At 46.7% G+C, this 23,824-nt stretch overlaps 2 protein-coding genes across 4 annotated transcripts in view; one reads left to right on the forward strand and one right to left on the reverse strand.

Annotated features, from left to right (window-relative positions):
* LOC308569038 (uncharacterized protein) overlaps positions 1 to 23,824 on the reverse strand; it is a 61,720-nt gene that overhangs the window by 27,557 nt on the left and 10,339 nt on the right. The window contains exon 5 of one of the 2 annotated variants that reach the window (XR_014000542.1): positions 12,519 to 13,784. The exons of the other annotated variant lie outside the window; for it this stretch is intronic. The gene's annotated coding sequence lies outside the window, so the exon portion shown is untranslated. Of the gene's footprint in view, positions 1 to 12,518; positions 13,785 to 23,824 lie in introns of those variants that run through there. 2 annotated transcript variants of the gene reach the window in all.
* Positions 36 to 23,824, forward strand: part of MARCHF10 (membrane associated ring-CH-type finger 10) — a 64,457-nt gene continuing 40,668 nt past the window's right edge. The window contains exons 1-3 of one of the 2 annotated variants that reach the window (XM_081162414.1): positions 36 to 216; positions 4,772 to 4,878; positions 11,958 to 12,077. In XM_081162414.1, coding sequence (XP_081018540.1) covers positions 4,789 to 4,878; positions 11,958 to 12,077 — 210 coding nt within the window. In that variant the 5' untranslated portion in view covers positions 36 to 216; positions 4,772 to 4,788. The remainder of the gene's footprint in view (positions 217 to 4,771; positions 4,879 to 11,957; positions 12,078 to 23,824) is intronic. The other variant, XM_081162415.1, reaches the window with a different exon arrangement.

The following is a 23,824-nucleotide window of genomic DNA, read 5'->3' on the forward strand; positions in this document are numbered from 1 at the left end:
CAAGGAAGGCCGGCAGCCGCCAGGGAAAGCGGGGAGGAGGAGGAGGAGGAGGAAGAGGGGCCGGTCGAGGGAGGGGAGACAGAGAGGAGGAGGAGGAGGAGCGCGGCGACCGCCTCCCGCGCGATTGATGGGCGGCTCCTGCGCCGGGGACCTGGCCGCCCGCCCCGCCCCGCGGCCCCTTAGACCCCCGCAGGGGAGGAAGGACTGACCGGCCAGGTAACCGCCAGCCCCGCCCGCCGCAGCCGCCGGGCCTCCCAGAGGTGGGGGGAGGGGAGAGGGAAGGAGGGGGAGGGGACGGGGGAGGGGACGGGGCAGCCGCTCCCGACGAGCAGGATTCCGCAGGGAAGTCGCGCCTGAAGCCTGGGCGCCTGGGCGCCTGGCCACTCCCTCCCCCCTGGCACAGCGCCCGTGTTTTGTTTTGTGTGTTTTCTGGCTCAAAGGGGCAGGTCTGCGGGTCTGCGGGATCATTTCTTTGCGCGCCCGCAGCCGCCCGCACCTACGCGCCCGCAGGCGGCCCGGGGGAGGTGCGCGTGGCCCCGCGGCCGCCGGGCGCGCAGCTGTTGATATTCCTGCTGCCGAGAGCAGGGAGTCGCTTGTCAAGCCTGTGGCAATAGCACCTACCCACTGCAGTTAATGGTCAGTGTGTGACCGCCCCCCTCGCACAGTTTCCCAATCAAATGAAAGTCACCCCCAAGGAGCTCCCCCCGCCTTGATTTCAGGGCTGGAGGAGTCGAATCACGTTCCCCCACCCTCTCAACTCCTGTCCCTCTCTTTCGGTCACAGGATTCTCCCAGTGTCCGAGTGTGACTCAGATTAGGCCTGGATCCTTCATCTTGGTTGCTTATACTCAAGACATTTTAATAAGATTTTTAAACTCCTAAGTTTTTTTTTCAAGCTAAGATTAAAGCAAATCCTGAGATATTTGTCATTGCAAATTAAGCGTGTGAACGGATGAGTAAGGTTTCCTGAATCCTTCTAGGCACCCAGTTGTGGAAAAGGAGGAATTTATCTTAATAATTTTTTTATTTTTCAGATTACAGTTAACATACACTACTATATTAGTTTCAGGTATACAACACGGTGATGAGACATTTATATAACTTAGGAAGCGATCACCCTGATAAGTCTAGTGCCCATCTGACACTACACATAGTTATTAAAATATTATTGACTGTATTCCCTATGCTGTATTTATATCCCAGTGACTGTTTTTATAACTGGCAGTTTGTACATCTTAGGGGGACTTTATAAACCAGATTGTCAGGTATTAATATAGCCATTTAGATTTTGTTTCAGAGGAAACTTCAGCCTAAAGAGGGGCATACATTTACATTTTTCCTTATTGCTGAAGCAATAAAATATTAACTTTAATGGTATCTCTAATATGAGAACATAGTAAGAAAACAGTAAAATAGCTCAATTGTTATTAAAAATAAATCCCTTCAAATCAATTCTGACAAATGTGGTCGCAGAACAGAAAGCACAGATATGGATATATGATTTTCTAGAGGACTGAAAAATATTTCTGCAATCAGATTCTGTTCTCCTTAGTCAGGGAAATTTGAATTCATTGGAAATTTACACTAGAGGGGAATGCATATGTCACCAAGTTCTTAGAATATTCCCCACTGAAATTTCACAGATACATAGAATTTTGAGGCCAAGAAGGATCATCTGCTCTTGCTTTCCCACAAGCCTCCTACTCCCTTTGCCTTTTCTCTTCCCTCCCAATTTAAAATGGTTTCTTATGTTGATGTCTAAAGCACAGATTTGTCCCAATATAGTATCACCAGAGACTTAAAACAGAAGCATGCATGACCATGAGTGGGTTTTAAATTGAAAAGCTGTTCAAAGGTGAGAAACGGCGAATACAGGCTGCTATTTTAGAAACACGTGCCTTGCCCACATTTTTATCGTCAAGCTCGCTCCTTCCACCTGGCTGTATTTGCTGAAGAAGACTTTCTGGCTTCAAATGGCCATCTGGTTGAGTAGGCCCACAAAACCAAGACCCACGGATTCAGCATGATCTCATGTGGATTGATTTCCATACACTTCTGTTTCTTGTCCATCCCAGTCAGTGTTTCAAACCTGCAGTACAGTGTGAAGGTCAAGTGACATTTCAGAAATGTGGAGAATGTTGACCTAAATGGTGGCCATCAACCAATCTCCTGGATCTGTCTCTAACAATCTGTTTCCTTGGTGCCTGCAGTATTTGTTTAATCTCACAAAGTATTGATGTATTTAAATAAGAATTCACATGTGGCTCCATGATGCTTCTAAACACTCATTTTTATAGTAAAGTATAGCAATAGAGTTTATGGGAGGGAAAAGAGACTTTTGTAGGCAATTTTAAAGTCCTTTATTTGGTAGGTGATTGTGAAGTCAGCAGTAACCTAGCGAGTAATTCAAATAGTGTTATTTCCTACCTGTTTAAACAAAGTTATTTCATAGCTCTTGATTTAGAAGCCTCCTTAAAATAATACCACATTAAAGCAAGATAGATTAGCTGACTTTTCTACATTAACTTTGTAACCAAAATGTGTCATCCAAGTGGACTCTGGAACATGCCCCTTTAGTGACCATTAACATATTTCATTATGAATCCTTATGCTCTCTGCCTGATTAATATTCAGAGAGGCTTCTTTTTCCAGTAGTAGCATCAGGGGTTCATCTTTCTGCCTGTTTTAACATCACCATTTTCTGAAAAGCGTGGGAACTTCATTTTATGCAAGTACAAATTCATATGAAAAGTTAAAAGTGATCATTTAAAATATAATCTCTTGCCCTAGCCAGATGGCTCAGTTGTTTGGAGCATTGTTCTGTACACCAAAAAGGTTGCGGGTTCAATTCCTTGTTCAGGCACATACCTAGGCTGTGGGTTCGATCCTTGGTTGGGGTGCATACGGGAGGCAACCAATCCATGTTTCTCTCTCATATCGATGTTTCTCTCTCTCTCCCTTCCTCTCTCTCTAAAATCAATAAACATATCCTCAGGTGAGGATTAAAATAAAAATGAAATATCTCATAAGTGACTTTTAAAATGCTCAAGGATTTAAGTTTTGTGTATAGACTGTAGAACTACCTATTAAACTGTAGTTTTAGATTCTGACTCTCAAAGGACCAACTTTCTATACTTAAGATAAATTAACCCCTGAGGGGCCAGCACTAGTTCTCCGGTTGCTCAGGGCTAGATAATAAACCTGAAGAGATTTCACAGCAACGAGAGCAGACACTAGGTCACCATGAGTCAAGGGCAAGCAGCTTCTGCCAATGTCTACACAACTGAAAAACCGGAGAATGAAGCAAAGTGGCAGAATGTAGATACCTGGGGGCAGGAATGTTGTCTGGCTTATCCTGCTGTTTCCCCAGAGCCCAGATAGCACCTGTCACATGGTAGCCGTTAAAAAAATACTTGTAGAGCCCGGCGGGGTGGGGCTCAGCGGTTGAGCATCGACCTAGGATCCAGGAGATTGTGGTTTGATTCCCGGTCAGGGCACATGCCCGGGTTGTGGGCTCGATCCCCAGTCAGGGGTGTGCAGGAGGCAGCCGATCAATGACAACACTCTCATCATTGATGTTTCTCTCTCTCTCCCTCTCTCTCTTCCTCTCTGAAATCAATAAAAGATATATATTTTAAAATACTTGTAGAAAGAAATGAAAGACCTTCACCGGACAATAAGCAGGAATAGTGTGGAAACTTTGATGACCTAATAGATGACATCTGGCAGACTCATTATTTTCTTTATTGAGGCATAATTGACATATAACATTATATTAGTTTCAGGTGTACAACGTAACGATTCGATATTTGTATATATTACAAAATGATCGCCATAAGAAGTCTAGTTAACATCCACCTAGCAGACTCATTATTAACAGAGCCATTTAATAACTTTGTGAACTTAAATATTTTGGTCGTAAGTCTAGGCCACCCCGATGAGAGCCACACTTCTTGAAAGCACCGCCTCTCCGTCCTGGCCTCTCGTTGGCACAGCCCACTGCAGTCTGCCTTCAGCTGGGCGCCGCTAATGCTCTCGCCAAGGTTAATGACCTTCTGGAAACACGTTCATCTCCGCGTCTGTGGCCCCGCTCCCGCCTGGCCCTCCTGCTTCTCTGGGGGTTCAGTATTAGTACTCTTCAGCATCTGGGCCCGGGTCCTCCTGTTTCAGTACCCACTGAGCCTTCCGCTTCAGTTGTCCTTCAGAATGCCAGCGGTGCCCGAATCTTGACCTCTGTGGCCAGCTCCCGAGCACCTACAGCTGCCTACTTGCCGTGTCCATTTGCTGCACCCTGGACACTCAGACCAAGGGAATGTGGGCATCGGCTGCTGGCTGCCCCGGCCAGTAACCTGCGCAGCTTCCCACACGTCTCTCCTGCTCCATCCATGCCATCGCCAATAATTGTTGAATAAATGAACTTAAATTCCCAGGGGCTCATAACTTCAGTCATTGATAATTTAGCTAGGTTCTTGGGTTTCCTTTTTTGTCCCTTTGCAGACCTGCTTCTGAATCAGGTGTCTGTCAATCTAACTCCCTGTGACTAACCAGGACAGATTACCGAAGCCAGCCGATGGCTGCATTATTTATTATGCCTGGAACAGGAGGGCTGTAAGGACATCAGCACCAATACAAAGAGTCCCTTCAGTCTGAAAGGAGCATCTGCGCCTTTCAAACAATGGAAATTAGATTAATGAAGGGAATATACTAATTCCAAATATGGCAAAGTAACACTGGGTTCTATCACAGCACATTTGTTCCTCTTTTATATGCAGGTCAGGGATTAAGAATCATGTTGCATGAAGCAAGGGACAGACAGAAGTTCCTCAGTGATGCTCAACATCTGCGGGACATGCAGCATAAGGTGGAGTCTGAATATCAGGTAATTGCAGAAAACAAGAGTTACCTTCCACCTCCACTTACAGCATTAGGAGAGGATTCGGCAGACAGTGTCAGTGTATGATGAGCTGCAATAGTTTTCTAAGATCCAAAACCCACCACTCACAAGCTGTGTGACCATAGAAAGCCACTTTCCCTCTGAGTCTCAGTTTCCTTGTCTGTAAAATGGGGATAAGAATAGTACCCACCTCCTAATATTATCATGAAAATAAAAGGAGATAACCTTTTTAAAGTATTTAGCACAGAGCTTGGTACACAAACTTGGTCAACAAATGACATTAGGCCTGGCTGGGTGTGACTCAGTGGTTGAGCATGGACTTAGGGTCTAGGAAATCACAGTTTGATTCCCGGTCAGGGCACATGCCCGGGTTGCAGGCTCGATCCCCAGTCGGGGGCATGTAGGAGGCAGCCGATCAATGACTCTCATCACTGATGTTTCTGTCTCCCTCTCCCTCTCCCCTCCTCTCTCTGAAATCAATAAAGATATGTTTTTTTTAAAAATGACATTAGGGCTTAAATTTGATAAACCTGCTATCAAGGAAAAAGACATTAAAGAGTAAATTGGGTTGCCCTACCATTTATAAAATGACATGGCCCTTGTTGTCATCCTGCCAGAAGAAAGGTGGTTAGCACATTCCACAATAAGCTATTCGTCACCCTAGCTACAGTGTTTACATGCAAAAACAAAACAGACAGCCTGAGGAGTCGTGATGCAGTGTCCCAGCGCTGGCATAGGACAAACTTGCCAGACGGGATGTGGGATTCTGGGAGCACTTAGGAAGTGTCATTCAGCCCGCAGGCGCTGGCCCAGAGGTCAACTGTCACCCACCCAGGAGGCATGTCCTCGGCCTCGACTAAGGATTGAAAAGTGCTCCTTCCCTAAGGAAGACACAGAACTGCCTTTATCAGGTTCCTCTCCTACCTTAGCAATTTCAAATATAACTGAACCTCCCAGGTCACCAAGGAAACCAGACCTATCTCAGTAACCTGATTTCACCCGTGTAACACAGCTTAGCTGTGGGGCTGGAAACGAAGTCAGCACGTATCTCCCACAACTTGGCAACACACCTACAAGACTATAAAACTGAGGGAATTTGTATAAAATAAGTGAGAAGATAAACATTCAAACTGGTCACACTGGGAGTGCATCTACTTCTCACCAAGATGCCTCTGCCACCCGACCCATGTTTTGAAACACTTGTTTGAAATTGTCTTCAGAATGGGCATGTAAGATAATCAATCTTATCTTATGGTCTCTGTTGAAAAACAAAAATCATACAACTGTGGCTTGGAGCCACTGCCGTTTTGTTTCTAATCTCTGTTGGGCTTTCAACACTGTCCTTATAAATAATAATACTTAAGTGCCTACTATGTCCTGAACAAAGTCCCTTTCCTCCCAGAGTTCTTATCTAGAATTGAGAAGCAAATAATTCACATGGGTAAATAAATATGTAAGGTTACTGATGAACATAATGAGGCAGATAAAACAGGTCATAGGGGTGGGATGATGCTCCTTTAAACAGGCAGGGGAGTCCTCTCTGAGGAAGCAACTGTGGCCGTGCACGTAAATGATGGGAAAGGGCCAGTCAGGACATCCTGAGCAAGTGCAAAGGCCCGGAGGCAGGAACTAACTTGGAGCATAGGAGGAAACAAAAGAAGGCCAGAGTGCCAGCAACACATTGATCAAGGGTGAGTGTGGGAGCCGTAGATAGCGCCAGGTTGTGTTTTCCGGACAAAGCTTGGTGTTTGGAGCTTATTCTGATCGCAGTGAGAATGACTGGATGATTTTAAGCAGGGGAGTGGTATGATCTGATCCACATTTTTAAAAGCTCTCTCTGGCCGCTGTGTGGGGAAAAGTCTGAAAGGGGCAAGAGAAGTGGCAGAAAAACTAGTAAGGAAACTACAGTGGAAATTTCAGAGAGAAATTCTGGTGGCTTGGGCTAGGGCAGTAGGAATAGAGGTCACGAGAAGTAGGTTGACCCAGGAAATAGAAGCAGCATAGATATCTTGCTGATAGCTGGGGGGGGAGGCTGGGGGGGGGGGGGAAGAAAGGAATGAAGGATGACTCGCTTCAGCACGGTCCCCTAACCATCAACTCCCCCTGTTCTCATCACTACTTTAAACTGCTCTGCTTTTTTCAAAGCTCTACGTTTTTAGCCTTTGTCTTCCGGAGCTTTACCTGCATCTGACACAGTTACTCCTTTCTTCTTGAAACATCACTCCTTTGGGTTCTGACATCACGCTCTCCCGATTTTCCATCTGTTCCTCTCACATCCTTCGCCCGGCCCCTCAAACGTTAATTCCCCCAGTTTTCCGTCTTCCACCCGATTTTTCCTAATTCACGAGGCCTCCATGACCCATCTCCTTTCCTCCTTTGTTTTTAACCAGCACTCATATGCCAATGACGTGTAACCCGAGCCTTCCCCAAGTGTCGGAATCAGATGCACCCCTGCTGATGGACCTTCCATCTGGGTGTCGCGTAGGCACCTCAGATTCAGCATGACCCCTCAATAACCTGGTCCATATATGACTGATGTATATTTAGGTAATTTACTAAGGTAGACATCACTTTGTATTGGGTGGATATTAAAACATTTATGAACTTGGCCAGTCACTTGTAGAAACCCCAGCTTTCACTCACAGTGCAGTGACCTGCTTTGACACTAGGGAGCCCCCATTTCTGGGTGTACAAATAGCATAAGACCTAATAACTAGATATGACTCCCAAATCATATACATTTGCCACACATCCCTTCCTGTGCTTGACTCGCTTTTAATGAACTGGCTCAAATTGAAGCCCTTAGAAACCTCCTGTATACACGATTTCTGCTACAGCCTAAAATATGCTACGGGTTGGTATGCACCAAATGAGCAGTGCCTTACAGGTCTGCGTGCGAGCAGCAGGAGAGGAGGGTTCAGCCCACCCTGAGTTATTTTCATGCTACTCCTTTCAGTCGTTGGGTGGGACCCTTTTGAAAAAACAAGAGGAAATAAACATCTATTTGGCATATTACATGCTATTTCAGAATCGGTAACTAGTATATAATTATATGCCATCTCAGAAGTTGGCTCTATTGCTGCAAGGGTGTTCATACTGCATGGCTTTATTTTTTTCCCTTCTCCTTTTGGTCAAATGTGTTTAGGAACCTGGAGACAGAATTTAGCCAGTAACGTCCACTGAAAGCTGGAGGGAAAGATTACACTTGGCATTTCAGAATGATTTTCCATAATCTACCAAATGTAGATCTACCAGATGGGTTTCAACTCATGTCACTTACAAATCCTAATTCCTTCGAGTGCAGATCGAACGCTGAACGTGATATAAACTTGTTCAAGGGCATGGGAGGTGGCGATGCCAGGTGGCGCCATCCACTCAGAAGGTTCAGGGAATGGAGATAATTCAACTTCCCTTCCCACCTGCTTACCTCTGAGGTCTGTCCTTCTCTACTCTTCTCGGCTAGAACAGGAAAATCAACTCATTTGTGGGGAGTATCACATCAAACTCTTTTTACACCTTTGATTACTTAACCTCTCAGAACAAATGAACTTTAACCATGTCACCAGCGATGATTAAAACCCCAGACTCTGAATTCTGCTGGCTGGATCAAAAGAATAACCAAAAATGACCAATTAAGGCAGTGGCAACTCCCACTTCCCAAAATGCCTGCGCAGTTTGAGCAATAACCTTGACAGGGGCCACTGTTGACTAAGATGTAAAGTTGGGTCTTAGGATGGTTCTCATGCCCCGACTGTGAGGCTGGGGAGTGTTCCTGTGGTACATTGACGGCGTCTTAAGGCACCAGGAGCGCTGGTAAAAGAGGAGACCTATTATAAAAGAAACAAAAGAAGCTTTGAGCATCCCTGTTGACTCAGAAAGCTGTCACGCTGAAGAAAAGTGGTTTATGGAGGGACCCCGAGTGACTGGACAGGCGCTCCTCAGCTGGCCGTGGGGGGAGGAGCGGGCTTTGGAAACACACGTCTACTTCCCGGGCAGAGAAACAACATGAAGCTCAGGCCTGGACAGAAAGAGTCTGTCTTCTTCCATGGCCAAGATCAGAGTCACATTATTTGGCAAAGGCTGACTGTAGACATAGAAGTAAACCAAGAAGTGGGATTGGAAACAATTAAAATGCTCTTAAGATCATAGCGGTGGTGGTGGTGGTGATGAGTGTCTTTTATTGAGCACGAACCACGAGCCAGTCGCCCGGCTAAGCATCTGACCAGCAGCGCCTCGGGCTCCCCAACACTCGGGCCACACGGGGCCATCTCACCCCCCCACACACATGAGGGGAGCGAGGCTCAATGGAGTTAGTCAGCTCGCCCAAGGTCACGATGCTCGAAAGTGGCAGAGCCGGGCTCGTCGTGTGTGCCGGGATTGAGTTACAGTGAGTCACGAAGCCCACATCGTCCCCCACAGGCCTACACGCACCTTCTGCGTCTGCGCCCACGGGGGTGGCTCCTGCACAGAAAGCAGCCTGACTGCGTGACTGCAGTCGGGGGATGAGCTGGGGGGGGGGGGTGCAGGCCGGGGGCAGGGGGCAACACCAAGGAAGGGTGAAGGAGGAAGCCCCGACCCTCTGAGAAGGAAGGGATGAGCCGTCACCTGACGCGGCTTCAGTTTCAAGACTGCCCTCAGCCAGTTATGTCACATGAACAGAAACTTATTTATAGCAATTTAGCTCCAGGCACGTGAATTTGAAAGGGAAAATTTGGAAAGTTCTGGGCAAGGGGAGCCCCTGGTGACTATGAAAAACAAGCCCATTCCTCCTCCCCATCCTGTGATGTCACACTCCTCTGCCTGTCACTTCAGGGCCCCCAGAGTAGAACCGACGTCAGCATCAACCACGTCAACCAAAAAAAATCAGTATTTACAAGTGACAGGAAAACTAGCCCCTGGGAGGAGTACGGCTGGATTCTTGCTGTTTCTAGGACTGGAAGCCAGGACTTGGCTCTGTCCCTGTGTTCCTTCTTAGCAAAGCTGTGACTTTGAGAGGATTAATGTTTGATTTACACAGAAAGATTGCTTGGCTGGGTCAAAATAAGATAATTGGAAGTACCTACCTTGCCACCGGTTGGTTCTCCTGCTCCTCTACGAGAGAAGGGGTAAGGAACCAGAGGAGAAAAATAATTTTTTTCCAACACTGCAAACCATTCTATTCCTCCTCCCCTTTTGGTAAAGAAATATTTAAGTCGCATGCATTCTTGGAGAGAATTTTCAAAAAACACTCAGCCCACAAGAATTCTGTTCATCCCACAGAATCTGCCTGAGTCCTGCGAGCATTTGCTTAGACGGGCTCCTCCCCTTTCAGCCCATCAGCGTTTTCTTGCTCCTCCGATACCAGTAGGTTAGGGTGACACAGGCATCTGCCGCTGCAGGACACAATGTGCCAAAGCAGGGCTCCTGCCAGACGGGGGCTCCGATCCCAAGTCAGTGTAGAAGGAGTGGGAAAAAGGGGCCTGCATTTAGCTAAACTGCACCAAATGCTCCAGCTAACTCCCTCTGGTGCTTATCTTATTTGTTATAGTGCCTGTCTAGTATTTTTTGAGTTTTCTTGTTTAAATTATTTACGAACACAAACACTGCCCAGGATTTATTACAGTGGCTCACTGTCTATATGGGATAGTTTTTGGAAATAAGATTAACCACGAGATAGAAAAGCACCAACCATTTGGGAGTGTTCTTCCTTTCCAAGCAAGGAGGGTGGAACCGCACGTTTCCTCCGGAAGCCAGGATCCCACGTGCGGCAGGTGACCAGTTGGCCGCTGTGCCTGAGCCTGGAGGCCAGTGCTTCCCTTGTAATTGACTCTCCGGTTTCCCAAGTGGGAACTGTTTGATTAATATCAAGTCATTTCTATTCTTCATCTTGTAACATAATGTTAGGCTTTCTCCATGGCAGGAACCCCTGGCAAGTCCTTCAACATCAAGGAAGGAGATGCTTTTCCATCAGAAGTGAAAAAATGCCCAAGAAATCTTCCCTTTCTCCACCCAGCCAGGAAGGTGGACATGTCTGGCCAAGTTCAGAAATAATATTGTTGGTCTTGACGCTGCCTTTTTTAAAATGACAGTGGATAATTTGGCTCTGGCAGGGCAGTGGTGAATTTAGTCACTGGCTCTACAAGTCTAGAAATGGTCCAAGCAGTTATATTCTTTCAGGGTATTTAAGCTGTCATTGAGATCCCCATAGCACATGATATTCTCGGGTTTGTTCAGTACTGGAGGAAAAATCTTTTGGAACTAGATTTTCTTTTAATTTTGTTTTTTAAAAATAAAAAAAAGTTTTTAAATTTTTACTGTATTTTTATAACATTTGGGGTTTGTTATTTTCCTCCAAAACAAAAATGCAATTCAATTAACATTAAATGCTAGATGCAAGGAGATCCGAAAGATAAGAAGCAGTCCTTACCATCATGGTTCTCACTGATCAGCAGGAGAAACAGGCTCAAAAACAAAACAACTAAATACGATAGGGAAAAATTGCATAACTCAAGCTTTGTATGTATAAGGGAGCAATTACTTTGGCCTGGGGAAGAGAGGAGAGGCAGGGAAAACCTGAGATGCCACCCAGCTAGTTCTTAGTCTGTTAGCAGAACCTGTCAGGAGAACATCCTGCAAAAGGCATTCCCAGTGGAAGGAACAGCATGTGCTAAAGGTCTCAGGTAGGAAAAGCCTTCTCCTATAACTAGTGTGTAATCCAAGGGGACAGAGTAGTGGAGGTGAACCCGAAGGCGGAGCTATGAAGAGAGAGAGAAGCCAATACGGCACATTAGGTACTCCTTCCTTGAGAGGGCGGTCGTTGGGTAAGCACTTGACGAAGTGCCTCTCCGTATGTTTGCTGTTTGACTTTACTAAAGCAAGGACTAATCGTTTCACCTGGCATTTGGGGCAGAGGCAGAGAGACGCCTGGGCGAGTGCGGCAGGTGTCGCTGAACACGGCAGACGCGCCCCGTGTGTTTACCTCGTGGCTTATTTCGCGTTCGTCACGATAGGAAGTAAGCGAAAGTAATCAAAGCCCGTCGTTGACCCAGAACGACGGAAGAACGACCACCCTCTTCTTCCTCCAGGCTTGTCTGAGACGACAGGAATACAGAAGAGATTCAAATGAGAAGAAACGAGATCAGTTCGGGGGGCAAGAGGCAAATGCGGACAGATCCTGGTTTTCAAGCAGGTCATCTTCCAGACAGGTACTCAGAACTCTGGAAGGCATTCTCCTGCTGCCGTGTGTGTGTGTGTGTGTGTGTGTGTGTGTGTGTGTGTGTGTGTGTGAAAAAGCCAACACAAAAAGGGGGTGTTGAAGAATCCTAACGGTCAGGGGCAGGAGCTCCCATTCTGGGTACCACCCCCACCCCGAGACCTGGCCTTCCCTCTTCACCCTGGTTCAGCCTCACGCTTCTTTCCTTCTAGTCTAACCCATCGCATTGCAAATCCAGTTCTTATTTTAAATGAAGAGAGTAAAATGCAGCAATAACTGCATCATATAATAACTAGCCACTGTTCAAATATTTTTGTCTAGGATGATAATAAATAAAAAGATCAATATAATATAATAGCAATATGAGAATGATGATAACAGTAATAGGAGTTACCATTATTTGAGTGCTTACAACATTCACACCGTGCCAGGTACTTTATGCATAGTAGCTTATTTAATTTTCTTAAATCTCTATCTGTTATTTGCCTCATTTTACAGAGGAAAAAAACTGAGCCTTAGAAAAGTTAAGAAACTTTACCTCGGATTTTACAGCCAGTATGTGGTAAGGTAGGGATTCCGTTGCAGGCAGACTGAGCCCAGAGAGGGTGCTCTGAACCGCTGAGCCGTACGATCATGTTTCATGTGCAGTTAGCACTTATCTGTGTGAGAAGTTTACTTATGCCATGTAAGCTAAATACCACAGGCTGCGTTCAACACCCGTTGTTAGCATGGTGAATTGATTTAAGATGAGTAATATGCCTTTTATGAAGTCTTATTTAATATTTTATGCCTGAAATATACTCTAGAGGATGGATTCTCTCTTCTATTGGCGATGTGGATCCCTGAGATAGGTTCTGGATACCTGATATCAATCAAATTCTTGTTGGGATTTCTTCTCTAATCTAGGATGTTCACACTGCGGTTATTTAATGTTCAAAGGACACCTAGAAACATCAATGATTGATGTTCATGGATATAGCTGCATCCCTGGGAGAGATCTATACTCCCTATTAAGGACCATACAGTCACACGATAAAATATTCCTCCTAGAGTCTGAAGGTGAGAGAGACTATCGCACAATATTGGCAGCACTGAGAAAAAGATGTCGCCTAGATCTTTCCTGTTACTTAAGGACTAAATATAATGCCTGATGCTGATGAAACTTAGGGCGTGAGATCAATCCAAAAATTAAGTCTAGTTTGGCTAGAACAACACATTTTTAGCATTAAGATAACTTCTCATATTTTTGTACTTAGGAACAAAAATCAAGGACAGATAAAAAATGTAATGTAAATTTAAGACAAATAGGTAGCATGTAGCAATCTTCCAGATTGGAGTTGTCAAACAATGGGCAGCTGGGTTCTTCAGTTTTTATGCAAAGACCCACATACGCAGTCGAGGCTGTTTTGTATGGCGATGCTCATGCATTTAAGACATTTTAAGTCTTGAGTTTCATGCTCCTCTTCACAGTCTTGTTTGGGGGACAAGCTGGTGACAGATTCCTATAGTTTTCTTCAACTATAAAAATTATTCATTCTTGCCCGGCCGGGGTGGCTCAGCGGTTGAGCGTCGACCTAGGATCCAGGCGATCAGGGTTCAATTCCCGGTCAGGGCACATGCCCGGGTTGCGGGCTGCAGCCGATCAATGACTCTCTCATCATTGATGTTTCTATCTCTCTTTCCCTCTCCTTTCCTCTCTCTGAAATCAATAAAGATATTGATTAAAAATATAAATTAAAAAATTATTCATTCTTTAAGTCATCATTGCAAAACATTCAGACCGTATCTACAAAGGACATAGTTGTACATATAAAAGTAATTATGAAATCAAGACAAAAATAGGTGGTAAAATGCATAAAACTGGCAATTTCTATTCTAAAGTACAAGGACAGGCATAGTCAATGTCAGAGAACTCGAAACAACACTACTTACATAATCCCAAGTTTTTCCAGATAATGACATCCCAAGAGTTTGGGCCTTGATCATGCCCTCAAGGTCACATCTTCTCCATTGAGAAGGGTGACAAAATCAGAATTTTCCACAGTGAAACTCACCCCTGCTTGGCTCTCTGTATTACAGATATTCCTTGGGGACACTAGAGGACTTGCCTCTGGATACAAAAGCACAGGAAGGGCAGGGTGAGAGAAGATGTCGCCGAATGCAGCATTTCAATAGCCATCTGACTTGCGTGCTCATAACATTCGTCCCTCCTGGCTCCATCCTTCAATGTTTGCTTGGCACAAGTGAAGCCAGAGATCCCTTATAAGAATCAAACCAGATCCTGGAAATCCTCAGGCCCCAGGATCATGGGTTGACTTGGAGAATTCCCTTCCCAGGTTTGGATCAAAGCTCTTTCTGCAGGATTCTCCATAGCGGGAAAGTCTGGAGCTAGTCTCTCGGAGGAGGCTGTGGCACCTCGCAAAGAGAACCCAGGCAGACTGATCCAGTTTCCAGAGCTTAGTGTATTGAATGTCACATCAGGCACAAGAGTACAAAAGATCCTTGGCCAAACAGAAAAGGGCAGGATTAAGATGCAGCTCAATGAGACAGTGGAAACCTAACCAAAGCCCTCTTCCCTAGGTGAACATCCCCCTGAGTAATTTTCTTCCAGATTCCTGTGGCTGAAAACTCTAAGGAGCGTTTTGCCTCTGATTTCTGAAGGCAAGTTCACTCTCGGACCTAGTGGGTGGTATGAAAATGGATTGCTTAATCTGTGGACGTTTTTCTACTGTACAGTCGCGACGTGAAGCATGCCACCACCAAATTTTGGCACATATTGCAATTCCCATCACCTGTTCATTCCTTAACCCAGTCTCAGATTGTCACAATTCTGATGGGCCTGGAATAAGTGAGGCATTTACCGTCAAGTAGCAGAGCCAGTTTTAAGCTATAATTTCCCAACACCTGCCTAGAGGCGGGCAGGTCCCCAAATGCACAGTTAGCATGGTGGCCACTCCATTATAACATTGCTTCCTCATTAGAACCCGTGGCTTTAAGCTCTGGTTGTGCAGAGGTGGTGTTAAATCTAAATCTAAGATAAAGCAAGAACTATCAAGCCTGTGCCGAGTCTGTGGAGTGGTTCCTCCTAAATACAGTTAAGTTGGCGGTGCGGCCTAGTAGAAAGAACACTTATGATCGAGGGCCAGCTCTCCTCCTCGTTACAGCATGAATCCAGGCAAACCACTCAGTTTCCCATCACGGAGATACTTATTACGCTTATCTCATGGGATCGTTATGAGAACGAGTGAGACTCTTAAATGTCATGCTAACATTAGATTACATTGTAAATTGCCTTGGTGTCCAGCTATTCTTGCAAATGATGCTCCAACAGGTATCAGTGGAGGGGCAGGCTCTGAGGCTTCTAGAGTACCTTCTTTCACCTCAGCTCAGACCCAGGCTAGATTTCTAAGAGCCAACCCAAGTAACAACTTAATTTTAGACCCTTTTTTCAAAGCTACATCCAACTTTGTGAACTGTTTAATCAGATTTGAATTTAACAGGGAAATAAATAAACATCAGCGCCACATAACCAACTAGCAGCTAGATGATTTAGTAGACCAAAAAACAAAGCAGTCTCTCCATATGAGCAGGAAATCATTTCCCCGGAGGCCTAGAGGAGCTGGCTGTGATTGACAGGAGCACCGTGATGTTTCACCCCCTCCAACCTTCGCGGAGAAGGGACAGGAGCCCTGATTTCCCCATAGAAAATGAAAATGACTAGCCCAAGACCTGGGGGACAGCAACCTTCAACTAAGAGAGATGTCATGGGCCCTTCTCATTTTCCAAGATCCTGTGTCCTTGCTGGAAGTGTCACCGTTGCTAATGCACAAACATCAAGGACTGAGGCCACACGGTCACTGCCTTTACTCTGTGGGCAAAGAAGGTGGAAACCAGCTGTTTTTTGTTTGCTCTGCTAATAGAAAAAGATTATTGTCCTTTCACCAACAGCAGCCGAGCAACTAAGTATTTAGATTCCAGGTCACAAGGACCCAACCTTCCACTGGAAGGAGGCAGTTCACCTGATCCCAGCAGCAGCTGGCTCTGCCCCCAGGCCTGGCTCGGCAGGATGTTTACATCAGTGAGATCACCTGGATCTCCCAGAAAGCGAGGTGGGTAAAGAGTGGAGGCGGTTACACAACATAAACATTTTCATTGTTTTGTCCGTCATAATCCACACAAACTTTGGAGGCTAAAATAAAGCCTCTTCAAGTAACCTGCAGTGGCTTAAAAAGTCAGAATGTCCATTCATTACATCAAGGCAGCAAAAGTCTAGAACTGAGCTGGTCAATACAGTGGCCACTAGCACATGGGGCTATTTAACTTTAAATTTAAATGAATTAAAATAACATTTAGAAGTCAGTTGTTCCTTGGTCTCACTGGTCACATTTCACGTGCTCAGTAGCCACATGTGGCCTGTGGCCTGTGGCCTCTGTATTAGATCACGCATATATAGACCATTTCCATGGTTGCAGAAAGATATATGGGACAGCCCTGCTTCAGACTGTGGTCAAATCCAAAACACAAACAATACCCCATGGGCCAGGAAGGGGTTTTGTTTCCCAGATACTAGCCCTGCATGATCCATAATGCAATGTTTTGCAATGCAGTACTGTAACTCTGCCTGGCTTGATTTGCATTTTGTGGTTTTCCACCACCTGGGTATATTTGCTCAATTCCTTTCATTACCTATTTATTCAGCCTATCCTGTCTGTGAAATCTTCAGCTTCTCCTCTTTCAAACAGCTTAGGGAGTTGCTCTCCCATTAATCTGTCAATGTCAACCTACCAGCACCCTTAGCAGTGTCAAGAAAGCAGCCAGGACTTAGCATATGGCATATGCGTTCCGTGAGTCACACTGTTAATTTTCTCTGCTTGTCCCCTGTCAGATTCCTGTGGGTCACCCCCCCCCTTTCTGTCCCCAGGCCCCTGTTCCAATGAGGCAGGTCACACACACACACAAAAGTTCTAATTGCCAAAGAGCCCCGCCCTGGGAGGCTGTGAGTCATCTCTAACACCTGGCGTGGTGTTTGTCACAGGCGCCCTCAGGACTCTGGCTCAGATTCTGCGCCCTCGAGGCGCACCTGAGTAATAAGGCGGCTCTGACACAGTGTCTCCAGCCCAGATGCGCGTCATGGGGACGGAATGCACAGCCCACGGTTTGACCAGTGTGGCTCCGTGGGAATTTTCATTGGAGTTTATTTTCCATTTGGTGTGTCCCACAGGTCCCTCAGACTCAACGTGCTGGATACGTCATCCTGTCCCCTCAAATTGTTCCTCTTCCTGAATCTGTTTCTGCTCAAGGCAGAATTCTGGCAATTATCTAAGACTTTCTCCCCCTGCTGCCCCCTTCAGAGTCAATCAGACAGCAATCAGACACCAAGCTGGACAGTCTTATCTCTTCTCTCTTGAATCTGTCCATCAGCGCCTCTCTTCCCAGGGTCCTGTCCTTTTTCACCTGGATTTCTGTAGGAGTCATTTCCCTGGTCAGTTTGTCTTCACCTCACCCCTTCCAGGCAGTCTTCTGGGCTGCAGTAAAAATGACCCCCTAGAAGCAAACTGGATCATGTCACTCCTCTATTAAAAATTCTTTAGTGGTTCCCCATTGTCTTTGGGATCAAGTTCAAATACCTTAGCAAGGTACTCAAGGCCCTGATGGCCTGACCTTCAGTTCTGAGGGCACCTCCTCTGGGAAGCATTTCCAAGGCTTTTCCTGGGGGGTCAGGTGACTTTGCTCTTGTCCCTCCTTTGTGTGGCCATCACAGCCTCTGGATTCAAATCTACCCTGAGGTACACACCTTCCTCTCTGCCTCTACCTTAGGCTGGTGCTACTCAAGAGCAGGCATGTTTACTGCCGTGTAACCACCGCATAACAGGGGCTCAATGAATGTCCAGTGGCAGACAGTTGCAAGAGTGTTTCAGGCATGTGCACATGTTGAAGTCATAGCGACAAAGCCATAACAGCCAGAATAGGAATCCTCCCGCTGAGAGAGCAGAAAGGCCGTGCTATTCCTTGGAGTAGTGAGTGCTCCCGGACCTTGCTTGAAGGCGTTGAGAGGTCAGTAGTCTGGCGAGGCTGCCTGTGTGCAACGGCCAGTCTGGGCTTGAAGATTAGTCCATTAGAATCAACGACCTGGAAACCTCTGCACTGGTGGTGACCAGAGTAACCAGCTAGAGAGAGTGTTCTTGTCCTGGCATACCCCTCTGCAAGGGGACAGATGGCTCCCGTAAAGCTCTGGTGGTTCCTTTTGTCGCAGGTAGGCAAGAACACAAAGACATAAGGACAGCTGGGCGGCAGCTCTCCACGCACCGAGGAAACTCAGAAGAGCCCGCAGTCGACTGGATTCACTGTACCATGTAACAGAAGACGTTCTGCCGGCTCACTCTCCAGACTGCATCGGCTCCCTCTTTTATGATGATATTATAGATAAGTTGGAATACCCGGTGTGCAGACCCCTCTGTGGGCAAACAGGGCGCTGGAGACTGTCCACGGCATTAGCGGAGCTTACGAATATTACCACTGTGTCCTGGGCAAAGCCAGCAGCGCTTCGTTTCTCCTTCATTTCTGTGCTTCATCAGAGTTCCAGTCGGTAATTTTAAAATAGGGCATGGCAGTAAAATGGGGCAACTGTCAGTTTAAATTGCAGCTGCTTCCAGAATGCAGGCCTGCCTTTTTCAGCAGATAAGCAAGACAGCCTAGAGCCAATCCTTCCACCAGCGTGATTCCACACGAGGCCGGGCCGGGGCCGGGAGATACAAACACCTATTGTCATCCCAGCCCTGAAACTGCCGGCGCCCAGAGGGCGGCCTCTGACCGGAGGAGGCCCCCGTGTTAATTGCACGCAGCGGCTCAGAAATTGCACGAGGGAAGATTATCATAAAGTGGCCTTTTCTCCCATTTTGTGTAGTGCTGTGTATTTCAGTTTGCTACATTTTATTAAAAATTCCCATTTAAAAAAATGGTTCTGATTCATTTTTAAAACCAGAAAAAACTTGTTAAAAACCAATTAAAATTCAGATATCAAAACGTAACATTTTTTCACTCGCGAGGCATTATTATGCAGGTGCCTACCTGCATTAAACATGAATAGCCACACACAGCATTTCATCCTAGAAACTTCTTGTTTTGTTTTCATATTGATTTTTTTGTGAAGGAATTACAAACCCTTTGTGTCTGAGACACTGTGCTGGGGGCTATGGGGACACGGTCATGAATAAGCCCCGACCCCGCCCTTGGGGAGTTCAGTGAAATAAGACATTACACAAGTGCCTGTGGTTCCGGACAGTGTCTGCTGAGTGTAAGAAAGCTTCATAGAGCATGCAGGTTTTCAGCTGGACCTTAAGTCATGGGCAGGATTTGGGGAGCTGGAAGTGGGAGCTGAGGTAGGGCCGCAGGGCAGGTGGAAGGAAGAGCCTCGGTCAAGGAGAGATGGGCACGTTTGGGAAAGGGTGAGCCGTCCAGCCTCCCTGGAGCACAGGAAATGTGCGCCAGACCTTGTTCCAGAGCTCCCCTCCCTGGAGGTGCTGTTGGTCTCCTTCCTGCACCCCTTCCTTAGGATCAGGAGGCAGGGGTGCTTGCTCCCCAATGCTGCTCCCAGACCACTGCTCCCCAGCTCTGTTGGAAGCACGGGCCCACTGAGGCTTATGCTGTTCTGTTCCACCACGTCGTCCTCTGCCCCACCCCAGACCCCACTGTCACCCTGCTGTCTTCCAGTCTCTCTCCCTTATTCAGTGAAGATTCTGGGGCTCCATCTCTGTTCACCCCATCTCCCGACCTCCCACCACAATCCTACATGACTTCAGCATCTACCTGGCTAATCCAGCCACACCCTAGCTCCTCAGTTCCCAGCGCCTCTTAAGTGCCCCCTCCATTTCACTCTGTCACCCCCGCCACCAACGGCACACCCTAGATCACATCACCCACCGAAAGTTCTCCATCTCCTGGTGAGCCCCAGCCCCTCAGCGCTCCTGCTCACCCACATCCACTAGGACATTTCTGCCCCCTCTGCCAAAACCCTGCCCATCCAGTCTCTGGACCCCACACCCAGGCCACTGGCGACTGCTGGAGAGAAATCACCAGACTTTGAAAAATGCTGCCCCTGAAAGGTCACAGCCACCCACCTCCTGGAACTCCCCGGTTCCCTGGTCAACTCTCTTTCACGTCCAACCTTCTAGCTCCCCAGTCCTCAGGCGGAAGCTTCCTGAGCTCACAGCTGCCCACCCCACCCACCCCCTGCCTTCCTCACCACCCTCCCCTCATCCCGCCTCTCCACGGGTGCTCAGGAGCCCCCTCCTAGCTCTCAGGACCCTTACTCCATCCATCATCCTTCCCCTGCCTGGATCTCTAACTCTCTACCAGAGGCTCTCATCAGCATTTAATCATGATCTAAGGTCTCCTACGAAAACTGAAATTAAAAACACACACAGAACAGCCCTTCCTCGATCCCACATCCCCTCCACCTATTCCTTCTTTACTGACAAAGTTCTCAAAATAATTATTTACACCGACTGACTCCATTTCCCCACCTCCTACTCACACTCCTCTACCCACTCCAATCTGGCTTCCACGCTCATCATTCCACAGACGTGGCTCTTCGTCAAATGACTTTCCACGCCTGTGAATGTGACGGGTCTCTTTCAGTCCTCACTGTCCTTGGCCTCTTGGCAACTTTGACCGGCCACGTGATCTTCCTCACTGAGCTTCTGCGAAGCCACATTCTGCCGCCTTCCTCCCTTATCTCCTCCACCCAGCTCTGAGTCCTGGAGAAATTCGAGGCTGGGTTCTGTTCTCTGTACTTGGGGGCTCTATCCTATTTTTGTATTGCAGACCTCTTAGGTAGCATGGTGAACTCCCGAGATCCTCTTCTCAGAATATTTTCAACCCTCTCCCCACCAAAAAAAGATATGTAGGATTTCAAAGGAAACCACTTTTATTGAAATAGTCATCAAAATATTTATAGAAATCTGTAATTCAGTAATGTATGTGCTTCTTTATTAGCACATTAAATAACAAGTGGTGATCATAAAGGGTATTTTGAGACATCTGCAACTAATTTAATGAAATGTGAAAATATCTGTGATTTCTGTTGGTGACAAAATCACAGGCACTGCTAATACTACTGTGGTCTGTTGCCTGCATTCGTAAAGGAAAGATGCACTTAGACTTCAGCTAGAGGGTTGGTGGAAATAAAGATGTACTTTTTTCCCATCCAAGTTCATGCCCCATCCCCAAGAAGCTCTGCTCCATATATTCTCTTCAGGTTAGTTCATCAAGGTTAACTGCCAAAATCAAGATGTGATCTGCCAATGACTGCTAAATCTCCATTTCCAACCCAAACCTCACTTTTGATCTTCAGATCTGAATATCCAAATGTTTACTCAATAATCTCTACTAGGGGATCTCAAAGGCATCTCAGACTCAACAGGCTCAAGGTCTGTCTCCAGCCTAAGCCTGTTTCTACACATCCTTCAGGTCCCAGGAAGCACCACCTCCTTTATGAATCCTCCCTTGACTTCTCACCTTTTTCTATGAGTTCCTTTGAAATTTAGAATTGGTACCTCACAATTTATCACTTAAATATTTTGCATTTTACTAGTATAGTATTAATCATGTCTCTCCCATCGTAAGCGCCTTGTTTTTATATTCCTTCATAGTGCCTAGCGTGGGGTTGAAGACATAGTAAGTGCATATACTTCTCAGTTAATTCCCACGTTTTTTGACCTATCATTTTGAGTAGGAATTATTTTCATGGATGGGCCCTTTTGAAGGATCCGGTCTTTCGCAGTCCTCAGGTGCTGCGCCCAGCTCAAAGGAGAATGTGAATTGAGATACAGGAACAAGGGAAAGACAATGTAGCAAAACCATACCCAACCCTACACTTCAGCGTTCAAATTTTTTAAACCCAACAATTTTCTGGCCATCTACCACCTCCTTACCCACTGCCACCATGGAGAACTCCATCCCAGAGAACACTGTACACACCTGTCCTCGAAATATGAAAATGTGTGGTCACCACCCATGTCAACCGACAGTGATTTCCACAGCACGCCAGGGATCAGCTCAGAGTTTCACCCAGAGGGATGGGCAGTAATCATGAGGCGAGTCTGAAGCCCCACGTGCCTCTTCTTCAGAGAGCAGACCCAATGGTCCTCCAACGTCACGAAGACCATAGTCACCGAGGCCACTGTTGCTCTCAGATCAGTGTCTCAGGCTGGGTCATTCTACTTTGCGAGCATGAGCATCAGACAGGAGGAGGCAGGAGGGAGAGAGTCCCCTACAGAAGTCAACGGCAGAAACAGGTGCCTGTGACAGTCACGCACGTGGCAGCCCGCAGACTCCAGAAAGCTTCTTGTGGCAAATGCAGAGCACGGGCTTCCGCTGCCGACCCTGTCCTGCCAACCCCCCTGGCAGCGGGGTCTTCAGGTGGGAGAGAGAAATGGGGCTACGCAGCAATTTGATTCAGGGTGGTGGGACCTGAGCCCAAAAAAACAAACCACCCCATAAAGGTTACTATTGCCTGTTTTTAATTGTCGTTCAAGTTTTCAATTCTGATAAGCTCAAAACTGTCCTGCACATTTGAAGGACTTTGCTGTCCTCGGAGGTTTTTTTAGACGAGAGAAAATTTAGCCCACTTTGTGCTGCGCCAGCGCTCTGCGCGGAGCACACTAACCTTCTATTTCTTGCGCACATGAAGGTATCCATCCCATCCAGCGTGCTATTTATACAGGCTGCCCTCAATTCCCCAAGGCGGGTGTCTGTCTGAGGCACAATTTGAATTTGGACTTTGGGGACAGTACTCATTTGCATCCGCAGTCCCTCGGTCACCCGTCCCATGTTATTACGCTTCGCGAGTCCAGGTTCACTGCCTCGATCGCTCCCTTTGGGAATCTCATGAGACTGTTTACTTCGAAGGCAATAAACACACAGTCTTTCTCTGGCACCAGCCTGGCATTGCTCCTCGCCTCTCCTCTCTTGTCCACAGCAGGCCGTGCCCCCATCTACACTATGTCATCAGGTCCGCTCCGCTCAGCCGTCCATCGCGTGACACATGACAAACACGGGTTTTGTGCACATCAATCTGAATTCAGGAGCACACCCTCGGGCTGGGTTCGGGGTTGTAAACCAGTTGAGAACCAGTTCCCCGGGTGTTGGAAACGAGCCATCAGGCAAGAGTTGGCAAATGACTTCATCTTTCCTGCCCTCGACCGCTCTAGTCCCCTCGCTCTTCTGATCACCCAGTTCACTGTCACATTGCCATATCAGACTCAGCGCTTTTAGGTCCCAGTGTAAAAATCTAGTCATTCTCACGTCCCTGAGGGACTCCTGGTTCTCCATCTTCTAGGAGTCTAACAAGAACCGTGCTCGAGTCACTGAGCACCCAGGGCTGCTAGGTAAGGCCCTGCTCTCCCCAGCGCGAGTCCACCTCTGACCTCAAGAGAGGGCCTCGCCCTGGGCACGTAATGTCTCTACTTTAGTATGGATGATGCTGGAAGCAGTTGGGGATCTTTGGAAAATGTTAAGTACAAAAATAATAATAGTCCAGAAAATATTGATTTTGACAATAACTTTGTTTAGCTAGCATGGCTTGATTGGGACTTTCTCATCAAATTACCAACAGGGGACTTGAAATCAATACTTGATAGTAGTTGGGTGTTTTTATTTTATTTTATTTTTTATGCTTTCGGCTTTAACTTTGAGAGAGTTGGTTCCCTTCCCCCAAATGATAGCAATGTGCGGTTGCCT

This window comes from Miniopterus schreibersii, assembly GCF_964146895.1.
Source record: "Miniopterus schreibersii genome assembly, chromosome: 16".
Taxonomy (NCBI): domain Eukaryota; kingdom Metazoa; phylum Chordata; class Mammalia; order Chiroptera; family Miniopteridae; genus Miniopterus; species Miniopterus schreibersii.